This window comes from Cyprinus carpio, chromosome B22 (genome assembly GCF_018340385.1).
Source record: "Cyprinus carpio isolate SPL01 chromosome B22, ASM1834038v1, whole genome shotgun sequence".
NCBI classification, from domain to species: Eukaryota; Metazoa; Chordata; class Actinopteri; order Cypriniformes; family Cyprinidae; genus Cyprinus; species Cyprinus carpio.
In genome coordinates, this window is record NC_056618.1 from 11,935,059 (window position 1) to 11,961,833 (window position 26,775).

General features: G+C 38.2%; 2 protein-coding genes across 10 annotated transcripts in view; one reads left to right on the forward strand and one right to left on the reverse strand.

Annotated features, from left to right (window-relative positions):
- LOC109103223 (NLR family CARD domain-containing protein 3-like) overlaps positions 1-26,775 on the reverse strand; it is a 1,793,396-nt gene that overhangs the window by 493,590 nt on the left and 1,273,031 nt on the right. The window lies entirely within an intron of this gene.
- The window catches only part of LOC109070511 (ribonuclease inhibitor-like), an 862,999-nt gene continuing 840,934 nt past the window's right edge, over positions 4,711-26,775 (forward strand). Inside the window, exons 1-8 of the mRNA XM_042748669.1 lie at positions 4,711-4,762; positions 5,926-6,096; positions 6,234-6,404; positions 6,647-6,820; positions 7,617-7,787; positions 10,579-10,749; positions 22,014-22,187; positions 26,057-26,227. Coding sequence (XP_042604603.1) covers positions 6,319-6,404; positions 6,647-6,820; positions 7,617-7,787; positions 10,579-10,749; positions 22,014-22,187; positions 26,057-26,227 — 947 coding nt within the window. The 5' untranslated portion in view covers positions 4,711-4,762; positions 5,926-6,096; positions 6,234-6,318. The remainder of the gene's footprint in view (positions 4,763-5,925; positions 6,097-6,233; positions 6,405-6,646; positions 6,821-7,616; positions 7,788-10,578; positions 10,750-22,013; positions 22,188-26,056; positions 26,228-26,775) is intronic.

Below are 26,775 nucleotides of genomic sequence, written 5' to 3' on the forward strand. Positions count from 1 at the left end.
GCTCGAAAGGAGTAACAGTACAAAAGAACGTTACGTTTGTAAAGCTGTGTGATACTTTCGGGATGAGCATCCAGACGCGTACACGGACATGGATGGACCCGGACATCCATTTATACTTCCGAAACCATAAGTGATGCCCGCTTTTGCAAACAACATGTGAATAACAATGCCCAGAATTATTGCACCATCGCTGTCTTTATATTCGTTTTATTGACGGATTGCACAGGTTCGAGTGGCAATAGGCTTCTTCCACACTGCCTGCAAATGTGCAATTGTGCTTTTTGAAGCCTACTGCCCACGCGCCAGGCCCGTCGGCGCGGTCGTCTTCTCAGAGCCTCGGCGCACACTCTCCGATGACGATTTTTACCTAGCGGTCCATAGCGTACTCACGGACGTTGAAAGTGTAACAGAGGCTTTAAGATGCAGTCTTTAAGACGTGCACGGGGACAATGACCTGACGTGCGACATTGCAGAAAATGTGCGTTCACATCTGTAGCCTATGTTGATCCAAATCTGGAAAGCACTTTCGAATTTCAATAATATGAGGTTTCTCTCCAGAGATGTTTTTGCCTCATTTCTTCAATTAAGGATGATTGCTACGTAGTATATGGTGTTTCCATTTGCCTGAAATTCTTCGAGTGAGTTTGCGGGACAAACCGAAAATCCAGCATTCTTCGCCCTTCACTACTGAGTGTGGCGTTCACACCAGTGCGGCGCCTTGTGCGAATAAATCGCACTATTCCACACGTAGTTGGACACTTGAACATTTTGGGCCCTATTTTTAACGATCTAAATGCAAAGTGTAAAAGCGCACGGTGCAGGTACACTCAGGGCATGTCCAAAATCACTTTTGCTAGTTTTAACGATGGAAAAAAACGGTTTGGCGCGCCCGGGCGCATGATCTAAATGGGTTGTCCCCGCTATTCTATTATTAATGAGTAATGGGTGTGTTTTTGGGCGTAACATGCAATAAACCAATCAGATGTGTCTCATCCTTCCATTCCCTTTAATAGCCAGATTGCGCTCGTGCCATGACGGATTTTGCTATTTACACGGTGGAATTTTGGCAAGCGCAAAGACTTAACGCGTCTCCGAGATGAAACGGAGCTGCTCGTGTGCGAGCAAATAGATAGCCTAATTCTGATACATGCGATGAATATCCTTTATGACATGTAGGCATATATATATATATATATATATATATCTATACTATATATCTATTATATATATATATATATATATATATATATTAGTGGTGGGCATAGATTAATTTTCTTAATCTAGATTAATCTCACTGTATCTATGATTAATCTAGATTAATCTAGATTATAATGTGTATTTTGAAATAATCTTTTGAGAACGGGTTTTTTCTCAAGCCAGGTGGTGGATTAGACCAGGGGCTCATCTCCTGTTTCCAAAATGCCATCACAAACTGCTTGAGAAAGCTGTTCTACTGTAATAATTGGGTGATGAAAATAATTTATGTTCATAAGAGTACTTGTTAGTACTAATAGAGCTGTGCTGGTGAAACGAGCTTGCCTCGGTTGCACTCGAACATAGTAGTTTTTGATGACGACTCTTCCCCTGCGCTACATTGCTTGGGCCCTCCATCTTCCGCATTAGGTAAGGGATGCTTTGCGTTTAGGTGGTACTTGGAGACTGGAAGAACTCCTACAGTAAACTAATTCCGCATTGCACGAGGTGCAAACAACCTACGCCTGTGTCCACACATACTCCGTCTGCAGTTGCGTATTTTTTTTTTTGTCGGATGCATCCAACCAGCGTTCACGCGGTTGCGGTCCGTCAGTGCGTTTCCAGGATGTGGTGCGTCGCAGCAGTGCAGTGTCGTTTTACGTACCGAGTCTATTTTTGCTGTGCTGCACGCACTGACATTAAAGTGATAGTAGTAGTAGTAGTAGCCACCATGTTCGCGGTAGAAAATGAACATGGCATTGACACGGAAATGCAGTAATTTCACAATAATGTATACTAATTAAAGCCTACTGTCTTCACATGCAACACATAGGTTTTTGGCTAGGTTTAAAATCAAGAAAAAGAGCACCTTTAGATAAACGAGGCCACATAATATATGCACTTTTATGAAAGCAGAAAAACAAAGTTCATGAACCATGCAATTGCTTGTAATAAAGATGTAAATGCAAAAGGCAGAGTCAACTGTTTCTGCTTGTGGTGTTTTAATTTTAAATATTTGCGATATCCTAACAAGAAAAGTAGACTAAATGTTGTGTTTAAATGTTTTGGCGCTTGCTTGAGCAGCTTATTATACAAACCTAAAAGTCAATGCATGAATAATATGTTGTTTATATTTATTGAGTTTAAACTAAATGATTATGAAAGATTGTTACTGTTCTGTGATAAAAAGAGTCACAATGCTGAAATGATGTTTTTTTATTTTTATTTTTACATGATTTGAAATATAAAATAATGAACAAATGTTGTGTTTGTGGACTAAACAGCCGCGGATCAGTAGCGGCATTGTGTGAAAGCACAATGAGTCCATGCTGCTTCTGCACCACACACACACGGACTGCATACGCACTGCAGGCGTGGTTTTTGTGGATGTTTCTATTGGGAAGCTTTTTGAAATAATTTTTTTCCCTGAAACAAACCCGGCGGGTTCATAGCTGCATCCATGTTAGCACGTCACGTTTGATGTGGTAATTTCACAGTAGGCATACACACAGGTTCGAAGACTAGGTAGCCTATACATCCATGCTAAAACATCAAGGTGAAATATCATAGCTTGTGTAGTATAGACCCAGCTCCCAACCCAGCTTTGAGAATAGATTAACGGCGATTTTTTCCTTTATTTTTTAATATTTGGCATGTTTGTGTGCTGCTGTGCGTCCCTGTGTTTAATAAGCAGCGTGTACGCTCTTTTAATAAAAGAAGAAACATTGCGCCAGACTTTAGACCAGGTTTGAGCTGGTCTATGGCGCAGTCTATTTTCAGCTCCTTAAAATAGCAATGCGCCAGCAAGGCGCCTGAACACCCCGTCTTTTTTAGACTTTTTTTAAAGCACTCCTCAACTCGGCTAGACCATCTGAACAAGTGCCGCTGGCTCTGATGTCTCTTTAGTGGTTCAAGATAAAATATAATTTGTTTGGGGTAAATCTAATTTTTGGTCTTTATCCACTTAATCTATTAATATGTTATATATACAAGCAAGATCCTTTTTATTCCTGTTTCTGTAAAAGTATGAAGAAGTATCATACAGCTCCGGGTATCCACATACAGCGATGATGACTTTGTCCTCCATTGTTGTTTCGTCACGTCACTACTAAGAGCAAGCTGCTGATTGGTTAAGGCGGATGACTTATTTGTCCGGGTATCCACATACAGCGATGATGACCTATTCGTGTCTTTGCATTGACTTAACATTGAAATCACTCGCATTGAAATTGAACATTGAAATGAACGCATCATGATACTGCAACTGTTCTTGTTTGTATGTGTTAATTCGCTGCCATTTTCCACATTTCTTTTTTTCTCCCTTAAAAACAAATTTGTCCATTCTGATACTCAATTTTACCTGAACTAATGGCTGTTGATGACTATTTGAATCGAATTCTGCCAAAGTGCGCGCTTGTATGTGTTCGTTATTTGTACTTTTTGATGTTGATTTTTATTTGAACTAATGGCTGTTGATGACGAAAAACAAAATAATTCCACATAAAAACATTAGGCTATACCTTATATATCTTTTAGCAGCCTATATTTTTAATTAATGTAAAAAAAATAAATTAATTGTAAAACTGAAAGTTTTTTTTTTTTAATAGTGTTCAGCATATGGTGAGCCGCATTTGAATTCGTGACGGGCTGTATGCGGTTTGAGAACCACTGATATATATATATATATATATATATATACATACCACACACGTGCACATATAATATATATATAGTTATTATATATATATATATATATATATACATTTACACCACACATATATATATATATATATATATATATATATATATTATTATTATATATATTAATCAGTTCACCTCCAGAAATAGAAAAACGTGTAAGATTACCAGTTTTCTAAATAAAGCTAAAATCGAAATTTGTTAACTGTACTAAAATAAAAGCAAACACAACAGAAAAACGGAACTACACTCTTTAAATCCGATTAAAATAAAAATTATTACAAATTAATTTGTTTTTCCTAAGCAGTATAATATAATTATTGACGTATATTCATATTACTTTCATTAAACATGAAGAATATACAAAAGTATGTTTAATGCAATACAAATTTAAATATATAAAAGTAGGTAATATACAATATTAGGCTTTGTATGATAATCACCTGTTTTCTCCATATCCTGTAATTTCTTAATAAAATAACAAGGGAGATCAATTAAATATACAAATTTAAAAAAGGGGAAAAAAAGAAAAGAAAAAAAGAAATGTAATTCCTGAAATATACGTATTAATCTGTTGATATGTGATCTGTAGCCCTAGACTACTAAATAAATACATAAAAAATAAAACGAAACTATAAAACAGTCATGAATTTTAGCCACAATATTAATTCAAATTTTTATTTTTTAATGTTGGTAGACTTCCAAACTGCAGTATCACTGAAGAAGGTTATAAAGCTCTGGCTTCAGCTCTGAGATCAAACCCTTCACACCTGATAGAGCTGGATCTTACAGGAAATGATCCTGGACAATCAGGAGTGAAGGAGCTCAGTGATTTACTACAGGATCCAAACTGTCAACTGAAGACACTGAGGTGAGTGACATTAAAAATTATTAAGTGCAATAGTTTTAAAACCACTGTTGCTGAAAGAGAATATAACTGTCAAAAATAAATTCATAATAGCTTTGATTGTCTTAAAGCCCTTTCTGTCAGGGATCTAGGAAGGTGGACCCAATTGCAGTGTGAGATAACATGGGTTTATTGACAAAACAGACTGACACAAGAGGGTAGTGAAGTGCACAAGTGATACCACAACAGGAACACAGTAAACAGCAACAGCTAGGGAAGGCCACTGTGACAGCTTCAGAAAACAACTGGCAGAATACTTTGGCAACAGAGGGGGCGGCAAGACCAGGCTGATGGAGAAGACCACACAAGGCGCCATAGAGCAGAGCTCAGACACTTGTAAGACTAGACAGGACAAAGCTCCACAGAAACACAAATTAAACCCAAGACAAGGGAAAGTATAAACCAATGAACTAATAAAGAGTAAAGTAACAAATTATTACTAATTTAACCAACTTAGAGAATATCAAACAAAACCAAGAATCAGGACTAGCAAAACTAAATAAATACTACAAATAAAAGCAAAAAGCAAGAACAAACAAATTACTAAAACAAGGAGCAAGACAAGAACATGGAACTAAAAGGACTAGACAAAACAAGGGCACAAGAACAACCAGGCCGGAAGACACGGACACATATTCAGCCACATCCACAGACAAAGACAAAGACAAAGACAAAGACAGTGACAGTGACAGTGAAAATGACCATGAAAATGACCATGAACCAGCAAACATAAAAGGGTAAGGGGCATTATAAGTAGGGAGAAAAACACATGAGGAACATGTGAGCACAATTAGACAAACAAGGCTAACAAGAGGGCGTAGTAAAGAGGAAACAAGGAGGAGGGGCTAAGGAAGCACATGGACAAGGAAAACAAACAAGGCCATGTGCTGAAACAAGACACAGACACAAGAAACAAAACACAAGACAAACAGTATCAGTGCAAAACCCTGACACTTTCACAAAACAAATTTTAAAATATTATTATTCAATATGAACATAAACCCAGTTAAGCTGAAAAAGAATAATAAAAAAGTTGTTTAAAAAATCTTTGAATTCATTAAAAGACCTTTCACAAGCTTGTGAAAAACTATTCTCAATATATGTCAATATATTTCGTCTTTATGCAGGTTTTTGGGTCCTGCTGCAGATGAAGCCTGTCAGTATGTGACTGAAATTGTGGGTAAAAACCTGTTACTCCTGAAAGAGCTGAATCTAAGTGAACATAAACTAGGAGACAGACGAGTGAATCAGATTGCTGCTCTACTGCAGGATAAACACTGTAAACTCAACAAACTGATGTGAGCATTTTTTGTTACATTTTATTACACATTTAAAATATCTTAAATGAAGTGACCAAAATCAGTTTTCGGGATTCCCTTAATAGTGAAATCAAGTACTTTGTATTTGTAAATTGTCACTCTCACGTTCATTTTAGTCTGCGTAAGTGTGGTCTAACAGAGGAAAGCTGTTCAGCTCTAGCTACAGTCCTGAGATCAAACTCCAGTCTGAAAGAACTTGACATGAACAAGAATAATCTGCAGGATTCAGGAGTGAAGAAACTCCAGAACGGATTAGAAGACACAAACTGCACACTGAAGAAACTCAGGTGAGTTTAATAAACCACTGCTGGAGTTTAATGATATTGTTCTCTTTTGTTCAATGTTAAAAAAAATACTGGAGTAAACTACGGAAAATGGAAAGCCATGATTCTGACCCTAGACCAGACATTCTCTGCCCAGAAGAGAAAATAAATGTATTGTATTTGAGGTTATCTTATATATATCTAAAACATTCATTGATATTAATTTTCTTATAGATTTGTTTTTTTTTTAATCCTCTTTTCTCTAGTCTTTCAGACTGCAGTATCACTGAAGAAGGTTATAAAGCTCTGGCTTCAGCACTAAGATCAAATCCTTCACACCTGATAGAGCTGGATCTCACAGGAAATGATCCTGGACAATCAGGAGTGAAGGAGCTCAGTGATTTACTACAGGATCCAAACTGTCAACTGAAGACACTGAGGTGAGAGATGATGACATAATACAAAATAAATGTTGTGCGTGTGAATTATTTATATATGTATTATTTCCCTAATAGAGTAAGGTACACAATGTGTTGCATCAAAATTGTTCAAACTCGAAAGATCAGAAGGTGTCATTTAGGCTGACTGCAGAGTCATCAGCCAGGAGCCACCCATCGTTGATGTTCAGCTCCTTTCATCCCAGAACATCTCTGGGTGGTGGAGCAGTGGTAGGGACGTCTGCCTGCTGTCCCCTGCAGTCAGTTCTATGATCATTCTGGCCCCCACATCTTGTCCCTTTTCTGAAGCCAGAGCCAGTAGCTCCCTTCCTCTGCCTCCTCTGTCAAATCTTTTAGTGCCTTTGACAACTTGGTGCCTCTGATACCAAGAGACTTCAGGAGCTGTTGAGTGGAGGTACTAGTCAAGCCTTGACAGCCAACTTCCATTGGATAGGTGAAAGCACTCTAACTTGTCTCTTTGCACGCGACTGAGAGATTTGTGTGGCCAGAGGGAGGTTATGGTGATCTTCTGTGGGACATTCAACTGGTGGTCAAGATCAGCTCTCAGCTCCCAGTTGCTTCCGGGTGACAGCAGGGATCACTCCTTTGTGGTGCTCCCAAGCTCCTCAGCCCCTTGCCTCACAAAATGGTTCAGGCCATGAGATGTTTATTGAAATGTTCAAAGTAAAACTGTTAAGATTAACAAGAGCTTTCATTACAAACAATGTTTGATAATCTTAACATGTTTTGTAATAGAATGCACGTTAAATTGAATTCTCCTTCATCTTCTCTTCTGCAGATTTTTGAGTCCTGCTGCAGAGGAAGCCTGTCAGTATGTGACTGGAATCGTGGGTAAAAACCCGTTACTCCTGAGAGAGCTGAATCTGAGTGAACGTAAACTAGGAGACACACGAGTGAATCAGATCACTGCTCTACTGCAGGATAAACACTGTAAACTCAACACACTGATGTGAGTATCTTACAACATTTCACATTTCACTACTAATAACTGCTAGGAATTTTACAGTAGTTGATAATTCTCATTCAAGTCAGTGCAATTTTTCTCTTAGCATCACAATAAAATCACAAAAATAGTTAACACTTTATTTCAATAGTCTACTTTAGACATTCTACTAACAGTAAGTAACTTTGCATCTACATGTCAACTAGCAGTTAGTAGAGTATTAGTAGACTGTCTGCTTAATATCTTCTTACACTTTCTTTGTCAACTTATTCAACTAACCCTAAACCTACCCATATGTATTAATCTGTTGATATGTGATCTGTAGCCCTGAACTACTAAATAAATACATAAAAAAATGAAACTATAAAACAGTCATGAATTTGAGCCACAAAATTAATTCAAATTGTACTTTTTTAATGTTGGTAGACTTTCAGACTGCGGTATCACTGAAGAAGGTTATAAAGCTCTTGCTTCAGCTCTGAGATCAAACCCTTCACACCTGACAAAGCTTGATCTGACAGGAAATGATCCTGGACAATCAGGAGTGAGGAAGCTCAGTGATTTACTACAGGATGATTCCTGTAAATTAAAGATAATCAGGTAATGCACTGAAACATTGGAATATTTAAAACTGAACCACAGATGTGAAATCAGCTGTATGACAATAAAGGGGTCAAATACACCAGTGTGGAAAAGGAATAACATGAATTGAATTCAAATGCAATTTAGAGAAATTCAACAGACACACAACAGAAGTTGTGACGATGTTATATAAAAACACTAAATTAACTAATTAATGATCTAAATTTTTATCTTCTTCCTGTAGGTTTCTGAAAAGTCCTGCTGCACAGGAAGCATGTGATTATCTCACCAAAGTTCTGGGTAAAAGTCCATTATTTCTGACAGAACTGGATCTGAGTGAAGATAAAATTGGAGATTTGGATTGGGAGAAGCTCTCTGCTCTTTTGGTGGACTCTCATAGCAAACTGAAGAAAATAAAGTTAGTGATGTTATACATTTATAACTTTTGTTTATCATTACTAAAGACTGGCAGTCACATGTGATCAGGTATAAAGGCATGTTGATCTGATGTGTGTTGAATATGTGCTGAATATTAATTAATGCTGTTTTATTCTGTTTAGGCTGAATAATTGTGAGCTGACAGAGAAAAGCTGTTCAGTTCTAGCTACTGTTCTCTCCTCCAAAACCACCCTGAAAGAGATGAACCTGAACAAAAGCCATCTTCTGGACTCAGGAGTCAAAGTGATCTGTGAGGGACTGAAGAATACTGTGTGTGAGCTGGAGATACTCAAGTGAGTACATTTTACCATCAGCTACACTCAACAGTACAGCAGTGAGATCAGTATTGCACATTGGCAGATTATGGAAATATTATATATATATATATATATATATATATATATATACAGATTATGGAAATATTATATATATATATATATATATTAATCAGTTCACCTCCAGAAATAAGAAAACATGTAAGATTACCAGTTTTCTAACTAAAACTAAAATCTAAATTTGTTAACTGTACTAAAATAAAAGCAAACACAACAGAAAAACTTAACTACACTCTTTAAAACCAATTAAAATAAAAATACATTACAAATTATTTTTGTTTGTTTTTTTCTAAGCAGTATAATACAATTATTGACGTATATTCATATTGCTTTCATTAAACATGAAGAATATACAAAAGTGTGTTCAATGCAATACAAATTTAAATATATAAAAGTAGGTAATATACAACATTAGGCTGTGAATAGCAATCACCTGTTTTCTCCATATCCTGTAATCTCTTAATTAAATAACAAGGGAGATCAATTAAATATACAAATTTAAAAAAGGGGAAAAAAAGAAAAAAAGAAATGTAATTCCTGAACCATACTTATTAATCTGTTGATATGTGATCTGTAGCCGTAAACTACTAAATAAATACATTTAAAAAAATGAAACTATAAAACAGTCATGAATTTGAGCCACAATATTAATTCAAATTTTTTTTTTATTAAAGTTTTTATTCTTTCAGACTGCAGTATCACTGAAGAAGGTTATAAAGCTCTGGCTTCAGCTCTGAGATCAAACCCTTCACACCTGATAGAGCTGGATCTCACAGGAAATGATCCTGGACAATCAGGAGTGAAGCAGCTTAGTGATTTACTACAGGATCCAAACTTTCAACTGAAGACACTGAGGTGAGTTATATTAAAATGATTAAGTGCAATATTTTTAAAACCATTGTAGCTGAAAGAGAATGTAACTGTCAAAAAGAAATTCATAAAAGCTTTGTTTGACTTAAGGCCCTTTCGCAAAATGAATTTGAAAATATTGACATTCAGTATGAATATAAACCCAGTTTAGCTGAAAAATAATTAAACAAAAATGTTTATATAAGCTTTGAATTGATTAAAAGCCCTTTCACAAGGTTGTGAAAAAATATACTGTATGTCAATATATTTCCTCTTTCTGCAGGTTTTTGGGTCCTGCTGCAGATGAAGCCTGTCAGTATGTGACTGGATTTGTGGGTAAAAACCCATTACTCCTGAGAGAGCTGAATCTGAGTGAATGTGAACTAGGAGACACACGACTGAATCAGATCACTGCTCTGCTGCAGGATAAACACTGTAAACTCAAAACACTGATGTGAGCATTTTTAGTTACATTTTTTATTACACATTCGTAATATCTTAAATGCGGTGACCAAAATCAGTTTTCGGGAATCCCCTAATAGTGGAATCAAGTACTTTGTATTTGTAAATGGTCCCTCTCACATTCATTTTAGGCTGTGTAATTGTGGTCTAACAGAGGAAAGCTGCTTAGTTCTCGCTACAGTCCTGAGATCAAACTCCAGTCTGAAAGAACTTGACATGAGCAACAATAATCTGCAGGATTCAGGAGTGAAGAAACTCCAGAGCGGATTAGAAAATACAAACTGCACACTCAAGAAACTAAGGTGAGTTTAACACTAGAAATTAAATTTTACCCATGGCTGTTTTTCAAATGTACATAGCAGGTTTAACCTGTTAACCAGACCCACCATTATGGGACTCACAGCTGAAAGTGCCAACTTTAAATTGTAACAGTTCCTTACTTCAGGAACCTTACTTGAAAAATGTTTACCACACTGAATTAGTTTTTATTTGATATAAAATACATGAAATCAGTCCTGGAGCAATCTAGAAAAGTGATGGGTTGAAAGTCAAATGTCTCATGAGTTTATATTTCAAATCTGAAGAACATACCATGAAAAATGAGATTCCTGCAACCATTTTTCTGAGACTATGCCCCCCCCCCCAATATAGAAAATATTCGTCGCCATCACAAGAGAGTCCCAGAATTCAAATAAACAATCTTCCGCATATCTTTCACTTTTTTTAGTAGATCATTTCATTTTGTTTGTGACACTGTACACTACAAAACCATGCCGTTTTTTTACTACCAAGACGCAATTTCTGAGCGTGAGTTATTCCATAATGGACACAAACAATACTGTCCCTGAAGAACTGAAATGTAAACAAAGGAATTATAATCCATATTACAACGTTATTGCTTTGTTGGACTAAACGTGTTCCATGAGATTACATTCAGTGGACCCTTACCTTCCTAACTAAACCAGGATTTACAGCTGTGGATGTGTTTATGACTCGTTATTACGATGAATCTGGAATGTACTGCATTTTGATTCTTCATGTTTTGATGTGTACTGCTTATATAACGGGTACTTATGCCTGTTTTGATAGGGGTTAACTATCCTGTGGCTCTGGATGAATGGTGACAAAGGATCTTTGTCTTTGCTCCCAAAGTCAACATGCTCCATACTATTCTGATCAATATCAAGGCTAAAGTGAGGAGGGCTCCAGGCTTTATATTCTGTCACAGGCCTAACCTGGAGTTTACAGTACATATGAGAAAGCCCTAAACCATCAAATATCTCCCCAACCTCACAATATCCTGCAGCATAGAAGGGAACACCCCTACCTCAGAACCAACAATCACCTAAAGCCAAGTTACTAGCAGTAACAAGCAGACGAATATTCACAAAGTAAAATTGACTGGTTCAGAATGAACAATTTCATTTCTGGAAATCACAAATTAAAAGAAAGTTATCTTAACCTGAAATCTGTAAAATTAGTCAGAGATAATAAATGCTGAATAAATCAATAGAAACTGGGAAAATAATGACAAGTGTATCAAAGATACAACCTTTGGACCCTTTTAAGTAAAAAGCGTATACACAATTAGGGCTAATTTAGCTTTTCACAGTTTGAAAAAATCTCATGAAAACTCAAAACAACATTTTTGAAAACATAAAAAAAAATCTCTATAACACAATCATATAGTGAATTTCACCCTATTCAAATTAACATTCCTGTCTTTCCAAAAGTAAAACAACCGTATAATCGTATATCGAATGCGGGTTGGTATACTCGTTAGTGTTATCAAGATGGTTAACCTACCCCAGTCTACCCAAACTTCTCTGCTTTTACCCGATAATCCTTTAGATTTCAGAAGCAAGAAGGAAACATCCTGCAATGTCATTCGATGGCAGGGTAATGTATGAGTTCCCCGGAATGCGCTGAAGAAGAGGGGTTTTCCCGGTAAACAATCCAGCCTGATGATGCAGCACATTCACGATCTCCAAGCAGCCTCTTTTCTTTTTCCCGCGACTCACTCCGAAGCCCGGGAAAAATCATTCAAGTTGTTGTAGCTCCAGTCTTCACATTTGCTCGACAGCACTATTCAGTAGTTCGTTTATATCATTGTTTACAGTTAACAGCTGTTCAGTCATGTCCAACTCATATCCGTCTCCGCTTCTTCTGTCCTTTTTTTTCCTCTGCACACACCAAAATGCTGGGACCCGCCCCACTTGACAAAAGTGGACACAATCTGTCAGGCCTTCTGACTTGGTGAGCTCACTTGTTAATCCTCAAGGCTGTAGAACCCATAAAGAGTCAAAAGACTCATCACTCATCACTTTCAGGCAACACATTATCTCCTTGTCTGTCAGGCCTGACAGTTTTAGGATTACTGTGTCTTACCATGGTCTCGTAGGTACAGGGCTTCATTTGGTTTCTGTGTACAACCTTGGTATCCCCACCACGTTCAGGCCTAACTGTATACACAGGGCCACCTAAACAATTTCCTTTAACCACAAAATATGGGCAATCCTCCAACTGTCCTGAATTTTGTTCCAACCGCAATGCCTATGATTGTGTAGCAAGACCCTATCTCAAGATCGAATCAATGCACCCGAAGCAGTTCTATCATAGATTCTCTTTCTGCGTCTAGCTGATTGTACTGACACAGCTTGAGCAATATCTTTAGCTGTACTCAATCGTTCATGATGCGCACACCAAGTCATCCAGGTTGTCTGCTAAGTCCTCGCTAGGGTTCTGGCAGGACAGCCATAGTACTTGATCCAATGGTTCAACAACAACTGTGCTGTTGAGTGAGCTGTCTGGTTCCTTGTTGGAAGGGCGATGGTAAATCTTGTAAACATATGTCAATACAAGAATATTTTCAAACCCATCACAGGATTTTTCTAGCACAGTGTAGTCCATAGCTACTACCTCCCGTGGAGCTCCAACGTCAGTGCATGTCATGGGGGCCCTCTGTGTTGGAAAGACATCCCTAGCCAATGCACACAGTTTACATTGCTTTATCCATCCCTGAACATCCTTGGCCATCCATGGCAAATAGCAGCATTTCTGCATTGAATTAATGGTACTTTTGCCACTAAAGTGCCCCCCATGATCATACTTGGCTTCATAAGCTTGTCTGTGCAATGACTCTGGCACCACTAGCTGCCATACCTCCTCACTATCTCGGGGGTCTCTAATCTTTCTAAAGAGTGCCCCTTGGTACAAGATAAAGTGATCCCACTGACCAGCTAACTTTTTGGCCGTGGAATTCATAGCCCCCAATTGGTTTCTGTTCGGCCTTGCACCCATCTTGATGGCCGTGTGTACTACCCCAACAGTAATGTCCTTTTTCTGCAATTTTTGCACCTCCTCCCAGTCATAACCAGCGACCTCTCCCAACATCACAAACTTACTGACCATTACTTCATCACACCTCTCGTTACCCTTGGACTGGAACCTAAGTCTAATTCTCACTTGCTCTTCATTTATCAACAAGAAGTCTGGGCCAGTGTCAGTTTGTTCAGGCTCTATCTGATCTGGATTCCTGGACAAAACATCTGCATTGACATTTTGTCTGCCCTGTTTTTACAGGATATCAAAATGAAACTCAGCCAACTGAGCAACCCAGCACTGCTCTACCACCCGAGGTTCACAGAGCTGAGGTATCTCAGGGGATTGTGATCAGTGACAACTGTAAACTTGCTAAACCGCAAGTATTCATGGAATTTCTCCTTAATTGCCCATTTAAGTGCTAAGAGCTCCGATTTAAAAGAGCCTCTGAGCCCACGGCTTGCATATGCTATCACATGTTCTACACAATCTCGTTTCTGAGTCAAGATGGCTCAGAGCCCTCTGAGACTACTATTGGTTGTCAAAGTAAAGGGAAGGCTAAAATCTGGAAATTTCAAGACTGGAGGAGACATTAAAGCTTTCCTTAACCCTCTGAGGTCTAGGGGGTTTTGGGGGCATAAATTTATTATTTGTTAATGTATGGGGTAGGATAATATATAAATAGCATGTATATACATGATTGTGTTTTTGAGAAAAAAAAATGTTTATGCATGGTTAGTGAAAAACTACAATTTTGAAGTCACTGAAATAAGGTCATAAAACAGATACAGAACATTTGTTCACAAGACTGTCAAACCTGGAGCTTGTAGCCTAAAATTTATGCTTCAAAATGTGAAAATCATCTTGTTTACTCACTCACAGAAAACAACAGATTGATTTAAATTTTCTAAGACACTTTTTATTTGTAAAAGTCATATGCGAGTAGGCGTCAACTATTAGGAATATTATTGTGATTTACACCTGAGAAGACAAGGGCCCACATAATGAGCTGCATAATGAGCCTTTCAGTCAGGTGTGTGACTGAGAGGGAAGATAAACAAGAAAGAATGTGAGGACAAAATAAATGTATATAATTTTATGTTTGTAGTTTATTTTGAATATATTCAATTATCCCACAAAATAATTTGAGATTCACTTGCGAGTGCAGTTAAACAGTTTATTAGGAACAATCAAAGCTGACTTTCAAAGCTGAATTTTTAGCATCATTACTCCAGTCACACAATGCTTTAGAAATACTGCTAATATTCAGATTTTCTACTCAAAAAAAAAAGTATATATATATATAAATACTAGTTGGACTTTTTCAAGAACAAGAACTTGACTCTTTCCTTGAAAAGGAAGCATTTACTGTGCTTCAATTTCAAATTATTTTCCCTCAAACGAATGAAGACTAGACCCAGTTTCTCGCAGTGCTCATCAAAGCATTTTGAGAAGACTCTAATGTGTCATCCAAATATACTAAAAAAGTGTTAAATGTCAAATCTCCAAGGACTACACCCATTAGGCATTGAAATGTCACCGGGGCATTGCATAACCCAAAGGGCATGTGAGTCCACTCGAACAACCCGAAAAGTGTAGTCACCGCTGTCTTTATTTGGTCTTGACTATCCGTGGCAACCTGGAAGTCAGATCAACCATTTGAAAAAATACAGGCATTTCCTAGAGCATCAATTGACTCCTCCAGGTACGCATCTTTACAAGTTATTTGATTCAGTCTCCTGTAATCACAGCAAAACCGAATTCCCCCATCCTTCTTAACAACAATCACTGCGGGGGAAGCCCATGGACTGCAAATTTCCTTAAAGATGCCCTGAGACACAATGTCCTGTACATGTCATTTGACCCCTTGAAAGACTTGTGGTGGGATGCGACTGTGATGTTGTTTGACATCTATGTGTTTCTCTAGAAGTGCCCTCAACTTCAACGTTGGTTCCATATTAACCTCTATTGAGATTGGCAATGGGTCCGATAATTGACCATGACAAGTGACCTCCTCACTTTTAACCTGTTAACCCTGTTGCTCCTCAAAAATAATCGGGTCTTTCAGGTAGATCTCTGCCGGTTTATGAACCTCAGCAAGCTTTTTTCCTTCTTTTGCCTGGGTCAAGACATTAGCAACAAGAACCCCACTTGGCAGACTTACACCTGTTGTAGCCTCCACTAAGACTTGACATTGGCTCTTTACTGGGGTTCCGCAACGCCCTTGTACAATTACCTGAGTGTATGGCGGAATGATAACTTTCTTCCTGCCTGCTACTTTGACGTAACCTATTCTACCTGATGGGGCAATGTATTTTGTTTCCTTCTCAGTGGTTGCCAGTACTCTCTTGACACAGGCATTCTCTCTCAACCCCCTGTGGTGTTCTAGCTTGGTCACCTCTTTGTGTGTCCCAAGCAGTCCCTTAAGGTCCCCCAATATATTCATGCCAGTGATGCCAGGAACCCCCACCTCTCCTGCCTGTTCGGGATCCTTTAATACAAACACACACTTGTTACATAAGGTCTGTCCCATGCACTCAACATCAGTCTCCAGACACCCAACTACTGGCATCTCCAATCCATTCCCCACCCATCTGGCACTCAATAACTCTGATCCAACTCTACCAAAATGTTCTCTAAAGTAAGACTCTGTAATGTTTGTAACCTCCGAGCCTGTGTCCAACAAACAGCGGGTTATAACCCCAGGTATTTTTACCTCAATAACCAGACAATTACCAAATGCCTGACTAGTAACCTGGTGACCTTGGACCTCAGATGAGGCAGACTGAACACGAATTGAACCTGACATATCTACACCCGTACTATCACCATGCTGACTGGACACAGTATTAGTCCTGTCCACTGGCAGCCCTGGTTGTTTTTCCCGATTTTGGGGACAATAATGACTTGTGTGTCCAGGCTGGTTACAGGAGTAACCAGCCTTAAACAGCTCTTCTTGACGGGTCGTGAGTTTCTGAATAGCCCCATGCAGGCTTCCTAGGCTGAGTGAAGGTGATTCTGTCACAGCAGTAGTAGCACTCACAGTGGCTCTGGACTTGCCACTACTTAAAGCTGCGGCTTACACATTCTTTTCCTCCTCCTCTGACCAGGTGATTGCAGCTTCTATAACATCCTTGAAAGACATACCCCTCTGTTCCTTAACTGTCCTTTTAATTTCCCGGCGAAGACCGGCATCATTCGGAACAACTTCTGGTAGGGGTACATGATCACGGTCTTTTTTTAAGACCTTCTGCAACTTTTTCTGAAGAGCATAAGCAAATGCCCTAACCGTCTCTCCTGGTCTCTGAGTGGTTTTGTAAAATTCCCTCAGTAGAGTCCCAACTGGTGTTCTGTCACCATATGTGTCAATGAGCACCTCAAATATCTTTTCTGGATCATTTTCAGTTTCACCCAGCATCAACTTTACAGTCAACTTAGCTTCCCCTTTAACCCTCTGGAGTCAATTAACGCATATACGCATTGTGAGGCATTTTCTCCTGATAACCCCGAAAAGAACTTAAATTACACTTTCAGTTTTGATCATACAGATAAGAGCAATACATCAATCGAATCTGTAGACCTAAGGGTCTACTTTTTTTGTATACAGAAATAATAACAACAAAACTTTGTGCATTTATAAAATAAAGATAACAAACAAGGTGTGACTTTGTGCATTTTGGTCTGCGCTGATCTTCATTTACAAACGAGTCATTAAAATGAACGGTAACTCAGTGAATACTCAACGAAGAGACATGAGAGATATATCTATAGAAAGCCTGACATGTCTACTTTTAAACTAAACAAGTGCTGCCGAAAACAAATATTCTGTGATAAAGTAATCCATATGAAAACAACACGATGTCCTTTTTTTCACGTCTCCCTTCATTATCTTCTAATGCGACCACGCCCCCGGGCTGAACGCCCTATTCAGATTATAATGTTTCACTGAAGCGCTCGGCTTGAATACTCCCACACAACAGAAGACAACGCAGCGAGACTGTTCTTCAAGATTTTTTATTTTACTGTTCGCGATGAGAGGAATAAGACATAATTCACCCCAAAAAGATGTGATGTGGATTACCTCAGGATTTGAGATTTGGATTTCCTCAGAAAAAAAAGAATGAAGTGCTTTATTCAGGAGAGATCATAAACATGAGTAAGTCTCTTTTTATTTATTCATATACTTGTACTAGTTTTTCACATAACGTGTAAACATTTTACTAGTTAGACTTTTTTCCAAACTATAATTACTGACTAAATGTATAATCAAGTGAAACATTATGAAGTTTCAATAACAACATACACTACTATACGATTCAAAAGCTTGGTGTAAATATATAAATGTAACAAATAATGTAAATGTAACAAATGTAACAAACAATGCTGTTCTTTCAATTTACCCCCCCCCCCCCCCAAAAAAAAACCTGAAAAAAAATATTCTCAGCTCTTTTCAACATTAATAATAATAATAATAATAATAATAATAATAATAATAATGATAATGATAACAATAAATGTTTTTTTTTTTTTTTTTTTTTTTTTAGAAAATCATAAATTATGTTGTGGAATAATTAAATATATTCTAAATAAACTACAAACATAAAATTATATACATTTATTTTGTCCTCACATTCTTTTTGTAACTGTTCCCCTCCCAGTCACAAACCTGACTGAAAGTCTCATTATGCAGCTCATTATGGGGGCCCTTTGTCTTCTCAGATGTAAATCACAATGATATTCATGATAGTTGACGCAAAAAAGTGTCTTAGAAAATTTAAATCAATATATTGTTTTGATGTTATGATTTTCACATAATTTAGAAAGAAAAATTCTAGGCTACAAGCTGCAGCTCTCAAAAGTCCCGGGAACCAATGTTCTGTATGTGTTTTATTACCTTATTCAAGTGATTTAACATTTTTTAGTTTTTCACTAACCATGCATACATTTTTTTTTTTCTCCGTTGCTTTCTCAAAAAAAAGTTGCTTTCTCAAAAAAAAAAAAACACAATCATGTACATATTTGATTGTGATTTGTTTTTAGCCATTTAGATGTTTATTAGAAACTGAAAAAAGCACAAATGTCAGGGCATGACAAAACTTCTCCAGGCCCCAAAAATACCCTTAGACCTCAGAGAGTTAAGGTGCTGTTTAAGAAGTTCAACTTGATCTTCCTCAGGTATATGAGACAACCGGAAGATGGATCTCACTTGATCAATCCATTCCTCCACGTCTTGTTCCCCAAACATACCACTAAAATCTGAAAGTTTTCTTTCCTGAGGGATATAAATGGCTGGAGTTACACTCTGTTTTTCGATGGCAGCTCTTGCTAATGCCAAGGCCTCACATTGACCTTCTCTGGCCAGCAGCAATGCTTCACCTTGTTCATGCAATTTCTTGTTAAGTAAATCAACTTCTTTCTGTAAATCTTCCATTTCTCAATGTAGGCTACTTGTTCCCCACTTCTATAACATGCAAATAAACGAATCCTGTTTGTGATTCCAAATGTAATGGGTACTTATGCCCGTTTTGATAGGGTTTAACTATCCTGTGGCTCTGGATATAGATAATAGTGACAAAGGATCATTGTCCTTGCTCCCAAATTCAATACGCTCCGTATTATTCTGATCAATATCAAGGCTAAAGTGAGGAGGGCTCCAGGCTTTATATTCTGTCACAGGCCTAACCTGGAGTTTACAGCACATATGAGAAACCCCTAAACCATCAAATATCTCCCCAACCTCACAATAATCCTGCAGCATAGAAGGGAACGCCCCTACCCTGAACCAACAATGAACTAAAGTCAAATTACCAGCAGTAACAAGCAGATGAATATTCACAAAGTAAAATTGACTGGTTCAGAATGAACAATTTCATTTCTGGAAATCACAAATTAAAAGAAAGTTATCTTAACCTGAAATCTGGAAAATTAGTCAGAGAAAATAAACACTGAATAAATCAATAGAAACTGGCAAAATAATGGCTAGCGTATCAAAAACACAACCTTTGGCCCCTTTTAAGTAAACAGTGTATACACAATTAGGGCTAATTTAGCTTTTCACAGTTTGAAAAAAACATTTTTTGAAAACATTCAAAAAAAAAACATATAAAAAAAAATCTCTATAACACAATCATATAGTGAATTTCACTCTAATTAACATTCCTGTCTTTCCAAAAGTAAAACAACTTAATCAAATTAACATTCCTGGAATTAGGCTGTGCTGGCTGTATTTCCAATTCTCTTAAGTCCTACGCAGTCCAATTGTAGAACAGTTTAAATGCGTAACAAGTGTCTTAATGCAATCTATCTTGAACGTTCAAACTTCTCTGCTTTTACCCGATAATCCTTTAGATTTCAGAAGGAAGAAGGAAACATCCTGCTTGAGTCGAATCCTGCAATGTCATTCGATGGCAGGGTAAACATATGAGTTCCCCGGAATGCACTGATGAAGAGGGTTTTCCCGGTAAACAATCCAGCCTGATGATGCAGCACACTCTCGATCTCCAAACAGCCTCTTTTCTTTTCCCCACGACTCACTCCGAATCCCGGGAAAAATCATGCAAGTTGTTGTAACTCCAGTCTTCACATTTGCTCGACAGCACCATTCAGTAACTCGTTTATATCACTGTTATGGTTAACAGTCTGTTCAGTCATGTTCAACTCACATCCATCTCCACTTCTTCTGTCCTTTTTTTTTCTCTGCACCCACCAAAATACTGCGACCCGCCCTTTTCTTTGGTTACATTTACACAAAATCTAGCAAATACATTCTTTGTAAGCTTTTCCATTGAAAAACAGCGATCTGTCGTCGATGCTTGAGGCTTAGATCTTTATAATGATATACTGTTTGTCAAGATTTTATTTGTCCTGTTTCATTTAATCTATTCGTAAACATTGACACGTGTAAACAAGGAGAGTTCAGTGTGCCTGCGTCTGGGTGCGGCTTAATTAAAATAAAACATTCAAGTCTCCCAGTCATTGACTTTTACTAAAATGATGTAATTTACAATTCAGTGTTGTTAAACATTGTTTAGATAAAACCAGATCAAAAAAAACGGGGCATTTATACCTATACTTGCTGCTTTTGTTTTGACATTGTACATTTCTAGGCAACACCTTTCACTCACTGATTTAGCAGTTATCAGTTTAATAAATTAAGTCAAAATGACAAAAAAGGCGATTATTGGAAGGTAGGTATTAGAAACACTAAATGCCATGAGTGATAGAGAGTATTTATGGAAGCCTGGTTCAGCTTAGCATCTGACGGCTCATCTGACAGTGATCCAGATATCATATTTACTATCATATTTACATGTTTTAGCTTAACATTACTCTAATTGGTCAAACTTCGGTTTAATTATTAAATTTTTGTCTTGCCATATCGTTTATTGTTCGCTACTGTGTTGATATTCTTTTCTGGTCAAGATCAGATCTATATGATGTAATGAATAAAACTTTGTTTCTGATTAGCCAAGTTTAATGGTGTTGTTCTCTTATTCAAACTATAAATTATAAAACTAAACAAAATAATAAATATTTAGCTGTGTGCTTGAATTTGTCATTGCATCATCCTGTGCAGTGTGGTGAATTATTTTTGCTCATTATTGTCTATAGGCTATATGAGTAATTTAAATAGCAAGGGTTATCTTAATATATTGATTAATGACATTGTATAATAATGTACCACCCAAATATTTAGGCTACTACCTTCTATTTTCTGCTGTCAGTGCAGGCCTTTTATTATTTTTTTTATTTTTTACCTTAGGCTACTGACCATTATGGATTTGTGTAGCCTGCATTAAAAAGTCTTTAACATAAAACAACAGGATAAAAATATAGTTGATAAATAGACATGATCATTTCATGATTCTAGGCACTTCTTTGTGAAGACAGTAGCTTAATACAGTGAAATAATAATAAAAAGAAATTGTTATTTAGCCATATAAATACAGATGTAATGTACGTGGGTAAAGTTTCCCACTGGCGGTTTTAGGTATACAGCGATCTCTGGTGGTTCTAGTGTTAATGAACCACTGTTGGAGTTTAATAATATTGTTTTCTTTTGTTCAAAGTTAAAAATAACTGGAGTAAAATAAGAAAAATGAAGACACATGCTTCTGTCCCTAGGTCAGGGCTTCTCAGCCAAGAAGAGAAAATAAATTTAATGTATTTGAGGTTTTATGATATAAAACATACAATGATATTTATTTTATAATATATATGATTTTTTTAATCCTCTTTTCTTTAGACTCTCAGACTGCAGTATCACTGAAGAAGGTTATAAAGCTCTGGCTTCAGCTCTGAGATCAAACCCTTCACACCTGATGGAGCTGGATCTTACAGGAAATGATCCTGGACAATCAGGAGTGAAGCAGCTCAATGATTTATTGCAGGATCCAAAATGTCAACTGAAGACGCTGAGGTGAGATGTGAAAAAATGTTACTTTGGAAATTTATCATGGACAAATTTGATGTGACATTGTCACATGGATAATTATCTACAAACCCGATTCCAAAAAAGTTGGGTTACTGTACAAATTGTGAATAAAAACAGAATGCAATGACGTGGAAGTTTCAAATTTCAATATTTTATTCAGAATACAACATAGATAACATATGAAATGTTTAAACTGAGAAAATGTATAATTTTAAGGGAAAAATAAGTTGATTTTAAATTTTATGGCATCAACACATCTCAAAAATGTTGGGACAAGGCCATGTTTACCACTGTGTGGCATCCCCTCTTCTTTTTATAACAGTTTGCAAACGTCTGGGGACTAAGGAGACAAGTTGTTCAAGTTAAGGAATAGGAATGTTGTCCCATTTTTGTCTAATACAGGCTTCTAGTTGCTCAACTGTCTTAGGTCTTCTTTGTCGCATCTTCCTCTTTATGATGTACCAAATGTTTTCTATGGGTGAAAGATCTAGACTGCAGGCTGGCCATTTCAGTACCCGCATCCTTCTTCTACGCAGCCATGATGTTGTTACTGATGCAGTATGTGGTCTGGCATTGTCATGTTGGAAAATGCAAGGTCTTCCCTGAAAGAGACGATGTCTGGATGGGAGCATATGTTGTTCTAGAACTTGGATATACTTTCAGCATTGATGGTGCCTTTCCAGATGTGTAAGCTGCCCATGCCACACGCACTCATGCAACCCCATACCATCAGAGATGCAGGCTTCTGAACTGAGCCCTGATGACAACTTGGGTTGTCTTTGTCCTCTTTAGTCCGGATGACATGGCGTCCCAGTTTTCCAAAAAGAACTACAAATTTTGATTTGTCTGACCACAGAACAGTTTTCCACTTTGCCACAGTCCATTTTAAATGAGCCTTGGGCCAGAGAAAACGCCTGTGCTTCCAGAAGATCACGGGCTTCCAGTATGGTTTTCCAGCCTTGACCCTTACGCACAGAGATTGTTCCAGATTCTTTGAATCTTTGGATGATATTATGCACTGTAGATGATGATAACTTCAAACTCTTTGCAATTTTTCTCTGAGAAACTCCTTTCTGATATTTGCTTCACTATGTTTTCGCCGCAGCATTGGGGGAATTGGTGATCCTCTGCCCATCTTGACTTCTGAGAGACAGTGCCACTCTGAGAGGGCTCTTTTTTATACCCAATCATGTTGCCAATTGACCTAAAAAGTTCCAAATTGGTCCTCCAGCTGTTCCTTATATGTACATTTTACTTTTCCGGCCTATTATTGCTACCTGTCCCAACTCTTTTGGAATGTGTAGCTCTCATGAAATCCAAAATGAGACAATATTTGGCATGAAATTTCAAAATGTCTCACTTTCAACATTTGATATGTTATCTATATTCTATCGTGAATAAAATATAAGTTTATGAGATTTGTAAATTATTCCATTCCTTTTTTTACTCACAATTTGTATAGTGTCCCAACTTTTTTGGAATCGGGTTTGTATTTGCTACCCTTTCTTATCTGCTCAAAATTGTCATATTTCGAAATAGACCCAAAAGCGAAAGCTGGTTAATGATTTATTGAAATAAAGAGAATAAATGCAACACAGGCTGTCTGCCGATCATAGGTCATCTTGGTGAACGCAGAACAGGTAAACGATATCCAGACTGAAACCAGGCAGGATGCACGAAGCAGGTGAGCGGTCAGGTAGTGCTCGCAGGTATAGACAAGCGCAGGCTCCTCCAGGCAGTAACCGCAGCACAGAGAATCAGACTTGACCCAGGAAAGCCGGAGCAGTAACTCATCTGACACACGCACTAACAGGACAAGGATTAGTAGCAATAATACTCATGCGTCAGTAACAGACATGAATGAACAAACAATAAACCGACAAAAGGGAAAAAAACATGAGGTCTAAATAGCCAGAAAATCAGGGCAAAAGGGAAACAGGTGTGAGAAGAGTGGGAGAGTGAACGCTGATTGAGAATGAGTTCAGCTGTGCAAGAGCGCACGAGAGAGAGAGAGAGAGAGAGAGAGAGAGAGAGAGAGAGAGAGAAGAAACAAGCAGAGGAATAAAACTCCTGACAAAAATCCAGAAGGATCTTGAGATGATAATTTCATTTTGGAGAATCATGATCTAGTGAACGTTTGCTTTGTTGGACATTTCAGTCTAATGATGTTTGTAGTAAAATTGATTTTCACTTTTTGACTTTCTTTTCAAAACAATATTTGTGTATTTAAATGTTCAAAGTAAAACTGTTAAAAGTAGCTAGAGCTTTCATTACAAAAAATGTTTGTGTCACATGAATGTTTGTGTCACATGTTCCTTTTATCCTTATTTGGTCCTTCCTGTGCCTGTCCCCATCATGTAAATTCGTTCCCAGCTGTGTTTCATTAATTACTTCATTTGCTCCCAGATCTGTCCCATTGGTGTCTGTGTATTTATGGGACTAAATACACAGACTATTTCTGGATGGGACTAAAAGATGATAGTTTGTTTAAATTCCTGACGATTGCCGCAGACCCTTATCGGATTTTGTTAATTATGTATTAGAGACGAATGGTTCCAAGTTCCTAGTAGATGTGGAGGATCCCCATCTTCCTCCCATCCGGAAGCATGTGGACACTCCAACTCATCACAAGCCAGATCCTTCCACATATCCCTCCAATGAGCCTGCTCCCTCCTTTCCTTACGTTCTTTCCCGAATCCTCCAAAGCTCTTCCTTAGACCTAAGCCCAGGATTGAGAGTCACTCAACTCTCCTGCCTGCTGCCGTTCGCCGCTCACCCAAGCCTGCTGGTTGCTAATGCGGCAACCCTTCCACCCCCAAAACTCACTCCTGTAGCAGCTCCTCGAAAGCGCTTTGCTGTGCCTGCTTTCAAGGAGGGCTCCTGTTCCTGAGTATAGCCCACAGAGGGCTCCTGTTCCCGAGTATAGCCCACGGAGGGCTCCTGATCCCCAGTTAAGCCCAGGGAGGGCTCCTGATTCCCCGTTAAGCCTAGGGAGGGTTCCAGATCAGCAGTTCTGCCCAATAAGTGCTCCGGATCTCCAGTCACCCCCAGAGCTCGCTCCAGTGTCAGCTCCAGCCCCAGAGCTCACTCCAGTGTCAGCTCCAGCCCCAGAGTGCCCTCAAGTGCCCACTCCTTAAGAGCGCCTGCCAGAGCCAGCTCCTCCGGAACGCCCATCAAGATACCTAGTTTTACCCAATAATTTTTTTGGGTGGAGTCTATATGACCCTGGCCGTGGTGGCCGAGCCGGCTAAGGTCACAGCGTATCTGCCATGGCCTCCCAGGTCCCCTGATCTGCCATGGCCTCCCGAGTCTCCAGATCCACCATGGCAACCTAAACTGCCTGCTCCGCCATGGCTCCATGATCCACCCTGAAGGCTCTACTTGACTTCGCCCTCTTCCAGTCCTGCACCAGTCTCCAGGGTGCCCACCCCTCTCTCCGATGGTATGGTTACGGTGCGGGATGCCCTGTCCGGGAGGGGAGCGATCTGTCACATTTATATTCCTGTAATCCTTATTTGGTCCTTCCTGTGCCTGTCCTCATCATGTGAGATTCATTCCCAGCTGTGTTTCATTAATTGGTTAATTTGCTCCCAGGTGTGTCCCATTGGTGTCTGTGTATTTAATGTGTTTCCAGTCCCTAGTTCTCTGTCTGCTGTTAAATGTTGTGGTACAAATTTCATACCTGAATTCCTGAGTGTTAATCTTTGTTGATTGTGAAATTAAATTCCAAGAATAAGTATTCTCCAGTGTCTCTCCGTCCCTTCCTCTTGCACAGTGACAGATAATCTTAGTATATTTTTTATATATAATGCACACTTTTTCAATTGAATCCTTCTTTAAATTATTTTCTGCAGGTTTTTGGGTCCTGCTGCAGATGAAGCCTATCAGTATGCGACTGAAGTTCAGGGTGAAAACCCGTTACTCGTGAGAGAGCTGAATCTGAGTTTACATGAACTAGGAGACACACGAGTGAATCAGATTGCTGCTCTACTGCAGGATAAACACTGTAAACTCAATGCACTGACGTGAGTATTTTACATTATTTGACATGTTACAGTAGGTGGTCATCCAAAACGCCGGTTCTACCGCCACGGCGTCTGCAAAGTGCATTTGCAGCTTTTGACCGCTGAGTGGCGCTTTAACCACAAGTTATCAAACAAGCGCATCAAAGCACATTTTCGCAAATAGACATCAGTTTTGCCTCACTGATGTTACATTTGACGGCTTCAGTCAGGGAAAATGAAAGAAAAACACTATAGTTAAAATATTTAATATATTTAATATTTAATATTTAATATTCACAGATGAAAGTTTGGTACTTATGAAGTTATGTGCATTTCTTAGAACGAATTCAAGCAGGATAAATGTCAAACTTGTGCCTGAGCCTGTGCTTATATTTTCTCTAAGCTACATGATATTAAACCATATTTTAGATTTGACACTTTTAAAAGGTGTCCAGTATTATTTATATTATATGAATTGTGTGCTATATTATTCAAAAGAAACTGTGGTTTACTTTGCATCGGAGCATTAAAAGTGGTAGCCTATTTTAGGGGGGTAGGCTACATGGATT